Raw genomic sequence first — 9,388 nt, 5'->3', positions numbered from 1 at the left:
TTCTGCTCTGAGACCCTAAAGCTGTAGAGTGGGTCCTGTGGTGCCCTGTGTTGGGAGGGCACCAATGTCAGGTTTGGCCTTAGAAAAAATAGATCCCTATGATACCGTTTTTGCACAGCAGTACCGCACACCGATCTATAGAGCTGCAGTTCTTGAGTTTTTGTTCCATTTTGATATAAGGATTATATTGGGGGAAATGGCTTTGAATGACATCCACAACCATAAATTATGATATGAATCAAATCGTTGTTAATATGAGTCACCACAGCCCTATTATTCAGTGTTCTCATTGACATAAAGCTGCGCTAAAAAGACACGAGGTGAGGCTGGCAGTAGCTCTGCTTCAATGAAGAGGGCGCCCATGACCTCATGTTCGTTCTGTAGTGGAAGCTAAAAAAGTCCAGTCGGAGTTTTTTATTTTATATTTTCCTCTGACTGATTAATGCAAAGAAATACATCCTGTATGTAAACTTCCGTTTTCTCCTGTTTTGATTGAAGGTCAATCATTGATGGCTAACCATAAAAACTTCTGGGTTTAATCTCTTTTACGTGTGGTGCGTATATACAACTATACCTGAAATACTTCAAGTATTTCAATTTTATTAACAAGGACACACTTTTCAAAATGCTGTTTTAGTAATTTAAAAACCTAAAACATAAAACAATGTAATTGTATTCAGTTGTTTTTGACGTTTTGGTTGCATGAGTGTTAAGTCAACCACAGTAAATTATTTGCAAAAATGCCTACTGAAGTCCAACCCTCCACAGAATGAGGTACTAAAATAGTGCTGGGGAGGATGTGTTGAGAAACCACCAAGTCAGCTGTCTCAATGTGGTCTTGCCTTTTGAACACATCTGAAGGAAAGTCGGATCTGTCAACACTGACAAGACTCCAGCCAACAGCAGAGGACGGTCTGATCAGCAGGTACGATTCTATGTAAATGTCACGTCCGACTGAACACTGTTCGAGTTTTAAAATGTGGTTGACTTTTAAAAATTTTAAAACTTGTTATTTTTTGTTTTCTTCAACAGGTTTTAAATTCATTTTTATGATAAAGTCACAATGGATGTAAGCTATGAATACGATGAAGACTACGTCTACAACGGCACAGAGTTTGAGATTGCAACCGAGGAGCGAATTATTCAACATCCGCCGACGTGCCTTAAGGAGGCCTCGTGTGTGTGTGTGGTTGTCATCAGCGTGGTGATTTTCCTCCTGGGTTTCTCTGGGAACGCTTTGGTCATTTGGATCTCTGGTTTCAAGATGAAGAAGACCGTCAACACCATCTGGTACCTGAGCCTCGCCATCTCTGACTTTGTGTTCTGCACCTTCCTCCCTTTCAACATTGCCAGTACAGTGATGGAGGAATGGATATTTGGGCGCTTCATGTGCAAGTCTGTCCCTTTTGTGATGTTCCTCAACATGTTCAGCAGCATCTTCCTCCTAGTCGTCATCAGCGTCGACCGCTGTGTGTCAGTGATGTGTCCAGTGTGGGCCCAGAACCAGCGCACTGTTAAGAAGGCTTCTTTCACCGTAGTTACAGCCTGGCTTCTGGCTTCTGCCATGAGCGTTCCCTCCACAATCTTCCGCGATGTGAGCCATAGTTTAAATAAGACCACTTGTATCAACAATTACCCATCAGGTGATAACAGTCACAAGTCTGTTGCTTTGAGCCGTGCACTTGTAGGGTTTGTGATTCCCTTCGTAATCATCATCCTTTGCTATTCCATCATCATCATTAAGCTTCAATCCAGCAGGATGGCAAAGTCTAAAAAACCTTTCAAAGTGATGACAGCGCTCATCGCCACATTCTTCATCTGCTGGCTGCCATACCATGTCTTCATCCTACTGGAGATGAACCACCAACTCTACGACCACACTATTTTAACCTCTGGGCTCAAAATAGGCACTTCGTTAGCAGCAGCGAACAGCTTCCTCAATCCTGTGCTCTACGTCTTCATGGGCAAGGACTTCAAGAAGAGCTTGAGGAGCACTCTGGTCTCAAGACTGAAGAATGCAATCGCGGAGGACGGTCAAACTGTTAGCAGATACCTGTCCAGGTCAAGCTCGGTGGACGCCAGAGCGTCCACTCATATTTAGAGGTTGAAACTTGACCTCTAAATGTTTTTCTTCTTGCACTTCCAAGACTGAGCGTATAAATGTGACATGTGCTGTCTTCTAGAGAGAAAAGCAATAAAATTGATGTTTTATTCTTGCAAACTCGCAATACTGAGGAGTACAAAACAAGTCGTATTAATGTCAATAAAATGTATTTGATTAAATTTATCATGGAGAGCTGTGCAATTTTGAAATAAACACATTATTTTTATTTTATTGTCTGACAAAATATAAAAGTTTTATTTTTTTCTTGTAAATCTTTTATTTGTCTTCAGAAGTGTTGAATATATTTTACAGATGTATGGTGACATGGGGGGGGGGGGTCATTTCAAAGTCTTGTAGAGCTTCAATAATAACTGAATAATTGAATTGTATCTAATATAACTTGAATCAAGTGGTGTTGTACATACAATAATTCAAAATATGCATTGTAACTGTAAAAATAATTTCTACAACCAATGGCTAATTGGTTTCTTTTGTATTTTAAAATAAACAACATTTTGAGCTTTTTCAGAATTGTGCATCAATCATTTTTACTGAGTTTGTTTTAAAGTTCCTCTCCGATCATCTTTTGAGCGATTTTCAAAGCATTCCCAGTCGTCTTGATTATGATTATCCCGTTATTAGTCAGAACATTTAAAAACTGGTGTTTTTAGGACATCGTTTCTGCAAAGCAGCAGTAGTTCATTAAAAATGTTCTTGAGTTGTTACATGCTCTCCCACTAGCTTACAGCCCCTCGCAAGCCCAACTTAACATTAGCGGTGCAACAAAAATGACGAGCAATCCAGACGTACAGTTTTTGCCAGATGTCAGCTCGGATGAGGAAAACAAAGACGTACATGGATCTATTTGACTGCAAGTGGAAGCATCAAAATAGAGCTGAGCAGGCATTTTTTTCATTTACTACTGATTCACAATCATTTGAATAAAAAAATACTCACAAATTCAATTTTAAGCGTAATTTTCATTATATATGTCACCCATCATTAGAGAAATGCCACATGAGCATGTTAAATACACCAAAAACAGGATTTTCATTGGAAATAGAATGTCTTCCATCGGAGTGTACAACTGTTGTGTTTTTCTAACAAATAAAATAGATAAAGTTGATTCAAAAAAGGACACGGAGATAGAAGTTTGAGCAGATGTCATGCAAATGCTGAAGCAGCTGATTTAGGGATCTGCAGGTCAGTTCCTGTATTCACAGAATTCTACCTTTTGTTTATATCCCACATTTTAAATGATTTTTGAAAAATCACACTGCGCCATGGTCAAAGCATGCTGAATTTAAATAGCAGTAACAAACATGCCATCATTTTTAATTTGGTCTGCATGTTAAACTCAGTGGGTTTTCTTCCCATTTGCTATTTTTCTCTCTCACATCATTTTTACTTCCTGTTTTATTTTGTATCTTCTGCAGAAGAAGACTGAAGAAGATAAACATACTTTTTACTTCTTGTTTTTCTTGTGTATTCTCTTCAGTCTTCTGCTTTTTCATTTTTATCTTCTTGTTTGGTCACCGTTGGAAAACGTATACAGATCACTGTGGTCCATTGTGAAGGGTCAGGGGGGAACGAGCCGTTACACACACATGTTGGGGTGATTCTTGTTACTTCACTGAAGCTGTGAAAGAAAAACAGTTTTATTTTTTTTTATTGAAAAACTCATGCAAGACACAAAACAATAAATCCTCAGTTTTCACTCTTGAGTCATTGGATATCTGAGCCATCCAATAATCACTGCACTTTATAAATCATGGAAACTCTTACTCTTTCTGGAAAACTATTACTAATTGGGAAGTTATGAAATCTGATCTATTTTTTTTGTTTCACAAGCACAAAATAAGTCCTCTGCTAAATCTATAAAACAAACATTTATGTTGGGATTTCCAGATTTACGCTATTATTCACCTTTAAATATAAAATGGCTTCAGTTTAGTGCTTTGGTTTCCATCTAACAATGAAAGTTCCCTTATTAATGCTGACTCGTCAGCTTTTTGAGATGTTCAGCTTGATAAATAGTTCCTTTGTATAACCAGGTTCACAGTTATGACTTCATGCTGTCCTTACGAGAAGCTACGATGCTTCATGCAGAAACAAGGTTTTCTACAGAAACTTCAACATCGGGGTAGAAAATTATTTTATCCACTTTTGTCAAAGTTCCAGTAACTGTACAACACAGAAAAAAAATGCTTATGTAATCCATTACAGTTAACGATGGTTTGCATTTGTTCTACTGTGTCACCACTTTTAGTTTCTGCAAGGTGACCTTTGGTTTCATTTGAGTTTCTCTTGTTTTTCCTCATGTTTTGAACCTTCTTCTTTCTGTCAGTCACACCAGGTTTAAGTTGATAATCATCTGCAGCTGTTTTCATTTCAGATAATTCGCCTCAATGTCAAGTTTTTAGTTCATCCTTGTTAGGTCATCTCTTATGTCACTCTATTTATTTTCTTTGTTTCAAGGTTGTGTCATATTTAAGTTGATTTATTTAAGTTTTAACTTCCTACCATCAAGCCTGATCTCCTGTGTTTTTAGTCTCTCATCACCAACTCCTCAGTTTCAGTGTTACTTCACACTTGACATCATTCAAAACATGTTAAAAAAGCACTGCAGTGTCAATAACTTTAAGTCACTAAAGTTCTTAAGAACTCATTGCTTTAACGATAAAGTCATTATTACTAATTTCTTTCAAACTGAGTTAGACCCTAAACATTACTTAAGTAGTTAAACTCTTTCCTCATTTTTTTTCAAGAGTACACAAAATATAGTACGAAAGTCACATGCTAAAACAACATTTTAGTCAGCATATGTGAACAGCTTAATCAACAATTAGCATAAAAAAGGGAAGAAAGTGCAAACTAAAGTGCCAAAATGAATGTGCAAGTGATGCTCTGGCAGTGCCACATCTGTCAGAGTCATTAATATGGTTCCTCATTTTTAATGAACTTTTCTGGTTTGCTGGTTACATATATTTGCCTGTTTCATGTTTGAATAAAGTATTAGAACAAAATAATCTATCTGAAAGATTTTCACAGTTCATCTATGATTTCTGTAAAAGTTCCTCAGACAGGCATTGCAAATTAGACATGGCTATGATACATGTACCACTTTGCTTTAATGTAATTATCTGTTTTTTTTTTTTTTTGTTTGTTTGTTTTTATCCCTATTAAATAAAATACAAAAATGAGAATACTCACACATAATTTTCTAAGTATTTACAGCCAGTGGTGAACTTTTTTCTTGGCCGCACAGACCTGGAAGAAGGGTTAAGGTTATGGTTGAGGTTAGGTTTATATCAGGGGTGCCCAAATTTTTTTTTTGCTCAAAGGGCCAAAATCTAAATGGGCCAAACACAATAGTCCTTTTTTTTTTGCATGCCATGAAAAAATAAAGAATATGGTTTAATTAGTTTATTTTCATACTGTTTTCATTAAGGAAGCACACATTAGTAAGAATAAAAAGTAAATAACATTTGTCTTTGAAACCTTTAACAGCAAGGCCTTACTGATCATTTTTAATTGAAAAACAAGAACAAATTTAAACAAACATTCTTCCAATGAACAAAGCAAACTGGTATCTTAATGACTGACGTAGAGCTGCTCTTTTGATTTTATCTGTCACCGTTGTCGCTCCATCTTGGCCAGATGAAAAAGGCAACTAAAAGCATCGGAAGTGACCGTGAAGGCTCGTGGGAATTTTTACCACAGAAAAAGCCCAGGGGAGACTCACTTGGCGGTTGTTTCACCCAGAGCCACAGGCAAAGAAAGTTCCAATAGCGCCACCCAGAAGACGAAAGCATTAGAGTTTTGGAACACCATAGAGAATCAATAGTGTACGGATAAAGGGTTTTAACTAAACACTCCACGGCTTCCACAGCCATGACTTGGTGGGCCAAAAGATAACCTTTGGAGGGCCAAATTTAGCCTGTGGGCCTTACTTTGGGCACCCATGGTCTATACCATTAACAACATTTAGCCCATTTAGCAGGCGATGCTGCAATGTGCATCTTTTTTTTAATGTAACTTTTTGACTTTTTGTGCTATTACAGATGAATTTGGGATATGAATAAAGTTTAATTCAATTAAATTAAATTTCCATCAGTTTTTGTATTTGATCGCATATAAATATATAAGAATAGCATCAGCCTTTCATAAAACTGCAATATTTTCACAGACCACCCAAAAACTTAGAGGTTTGAGAGCAGCTTGTCTTGTTAAAATGTCAAAGCCACTGAAGGATTGGAAGTAATAAATATTATATAAAATTATTGAGCAATGTTTGCAATGGAAAAACTTTCAAATTGGGTGATGGTTTAAAGTGAAAAAGTGTCATTTAAGCAACATAAATATAAACTTCAGAAACAGAAATAACCTTTTGTTACAGTTTGCATTTTAAAAACCAAAACAGAAACCATTTCTGTTCATGTTTTAAAATGTCAGTAAAAAAAATATTGTTAATATTAGATAAAAGTGTCTATTGTAGTTTACACTTGGTAGTATTCTATTTAAAGAACACTGATATAATGTCACAAAGAGGCTTGTTTTGATCTGTAATTGCAAAAGCTGGGGACACTTGTAGTAGAGGTCTTTATAATAAAAACACATTTATATATTCGCACAACAACAAAGTTAGTTGAATTTACTCATTTATTGGGCTTTGTAGCATTACATTCATTCCATAGAAAATACATTCAAAAGGGACACCTTCTCTGTTAGCCAATGAAAGCAGGAGCCAATAAGGTTTGAAGCAAACATTAAAAATAGAAATATCCTCTTCAGTTTGCTATTTCTCAATACAAATCTTTTAAATGCATTCGCTTGCATAATAAAAATATATATATTTCTTTGCTGTAAGTGAAAGTCAGTTCTTGCCTGCTGGCTTTCATTGTGTCAGCAGTCTCTTTTAATTTCATATTCTGTAGTTGTAGTGTAGTTACAGTGTATATTTCCAGTAAGGGAGCATATTGAGTTCCATGATGACAGATTCTTCTTGTAAATGGTTTTCATACGATACTACTTCAACAAAAAAAAACAAAATCATAACTTCAATGTGAATTTTTTTTTCCTTTTCAAATCAATGATGACATTTGATGATCATTGCAATCTCAAACTCAAAGAAGCACAGGAACAGCATTTTGTGCCGCAGTGAAAGGTTCGGTATAAATAACAATTATCCAGCTTCCTCATCTTTAGCTAAAAGTTGATTTTTCACCCAGAACTTTAAATTATGCTGAAGTTGCTTCACTCAGAAATAGGAAGTTGAAACTTTCGATTGTGCTGTTTGTTTTCTGAAGAATCTGTTTAAGGTTTTGGGTTTTCCATGAAGATTGTACTAATAAGAGTACTATTTTATAACTCAACAAATCTAATCCTTGTTAAAAAAAATGTTTTTTCTACATAGAGGTTGGGAATAATGAGTTCCTAATAGGTGGTAAATGCCCCTGTAGTGCAACACCTGAAGGCAAATTGCAGACATCAATAAAAAGTTTTCCATTAAGCATGAATTCATTATTGGAGTTGCTGAGAACCTAAAGCAGAGAGACACAGAAGACAGAGGTTTTCCTACAGCCCGTATGAGACTAAAAAAATCTAACCCCTATTACAAAGTAAATCAGATCACATTAGTGAACTTCTGTAGTGTTTAAACAACTAATAAAATATGACACATGACTATAAATAAAATATTGGGTTTGGTGCAGTCTGTGGATGAAGTATAGACGAGAAACATGGAAATAAAACAGTTTGATCAAAACTAGAGTGAGTGTGGGGGTTGCAGTGTGATGCTACGTTAACACCGACCTCGGCAACACGCGTTCAAGCGAACACTTCCAATGAAAAGTCGACGTAAACACGCATGAATGAGCATTTTGAGCTTCCGCGTTCAAAACTCTTGTGTTTGTGTGTGGCAATGACAGTTTTTAAGTCAGTTTTCTGAAACACAACGCCATTGAACAAAGTTGAACCAGTTAAGTTGACCAATCAGGGACTCAGATTTGGTACATTTTAATTCATCTAAGTGCCAACCATTTATAAAATTGATCAAAGTGGGGAAAAAGCAAGTACAGTGGAAAATAGGTTTTATTTTGAAAAATGCACTATATGCACATGATTTCCTGTTAATAGCACGAACAACACAAAAAAGTGCTCCTGTCTGGCAAAAATATGAAGCCAACGAAACGGATACGGAGCGCCGGAGAAGCCGGACCGTACTGGATGCAGTGTGAGTGCCTTTCACACTTTTCAAGTTACATAAAGACTCCAGCGTCGGCACCAAAGCTGGACCGGATGCAGTGTAAGGTAAGCTAAAAGCCTGTTCAAGAAGTTGTGTTTATTGTGTTCTGGAACGTTCATCCCAAGTTCGGTGTGTACGTAGCGTTAAATGCATCCAATAAATCCACTCTGAATGCAGAACTCTTCACTGGTTAAAAAAATAAAAACAACTCAAGAAAGACAATCCTTTTCATTGAATTAAATATAACATTTAAACAAATATTGAAAATTAAGCTGATGCTACCATAACCTGCCCCCCCAAATACATCACTGACATTTCTTTAACGGGTCTGAAAATTGTCAACCTGCTTTTAATTCACCGCTCCTAAGATTTTCCCAACAGAAAAATGGGTACAATTGAAAAAAATCTACAAAAATACTAATGACTAAATAGATTTAACAACTAAAAATAGAAATCAACACCTAAAATTCCTAAAAATCTTTGGGGACTGTGTAACACTGAAGTGTTTTTTTTTATTTTTGCATCATTCCAATGTTAAGACGACATGTCTGAAACCAAGTGAGTCAACATGTGCGCGTTGGCACAGCAGAATGCATGCAGAAGACTTTAACCCTCTTCTTTCCCTAAATCTGCAACTTCAAAAGGGTAATCTTCTACTTTTACTTCCTGATAAGCTCCACCACAAAAAGCTGAATAACTTAAGAAAACTTGGAAAAAAAACATCATCATCACCATCATCTGGTAGTCATACTCTACATATTGCAATTTTCCCCCTTGGATTTAGAGCTTAAGCTTCAGAGAACCTCTCATAAACAGTACATAACCTGTGATAGCAGCAGAAAAGGGTTCATGAAGATATCTTGAAAGAACATGTTACAGAGCTGACAGACATCTTTTTTATGTGAAGTGTTTTTTGAAGGCGACAAATGACTTGGTGCGGTCAGTTGAGCTTCTCTGTGGTTACAGCTGTTGTATCTCCTTGGTGTTAAGGCCTGTGCACGTTCCCACACAGCACATGTGCATAGAGAGGGGTAAGA

The 9,388-nt window shown here is 36.5% G+C and overlaps 1 protein-coding gene across 1 annotated transcript; it reads left to right on the top strand.

Annotated features, from left to right (window-relative positions):
• Nucleotides 1-451: 451 nt before the first annotated feature.
• On the top strand, nt 452-2,625 carry cmklr1 (chemokine-like receptor 1). The gene is made up of 2 exons (XM_024275260.2): nt 452-925; nt 1,033-2,625. The coding sequence occupies exon 2, from the start codon at nt 1,064-1,066 to the stop codon at nt 2,099-2,101; it is 1,038 nt and encodes a 345-aa protein (XP_024131028.1). The 5' UTR covers nt 452-925; nt 1,033-1,063; the 3' UTR covers nt 2,102-2,625.
• The last annotated feature ends 6,763 nt before the right edge of the window (nt 2,626-9,388 follow it).

Source organism: Oryzias melastigma, linkage group LG9 (genome assembly GCF_002922805.2).
Source record: "Oryzias melastigma strain HK-1 linkage group LG9, ASM292280v2, whole genome shotgun sequence".
In the NCBI taxonomy this organism is placed as follows: domain Eukaryota; kingdom Metazoa; phylum Chordata; class Actinopteri; order Beloniformes; family Adrianichthyidae; genus Oryzias; species Oryzias melastigma.
Note: the sequence above shows the minus strand (reverse complement) of the source record. Positions and strands in the feature narration are given on the sequence as shown.

What these genes read in the sequence shown, in the direction of transcription:
- cmklr1 (XM_024275260.2), top strand. Translation starts at nt 1,064, where the DNA reads ATGGATGTAAGCTATGAATACGATGAAGACTACGTCTACAACGGCACA.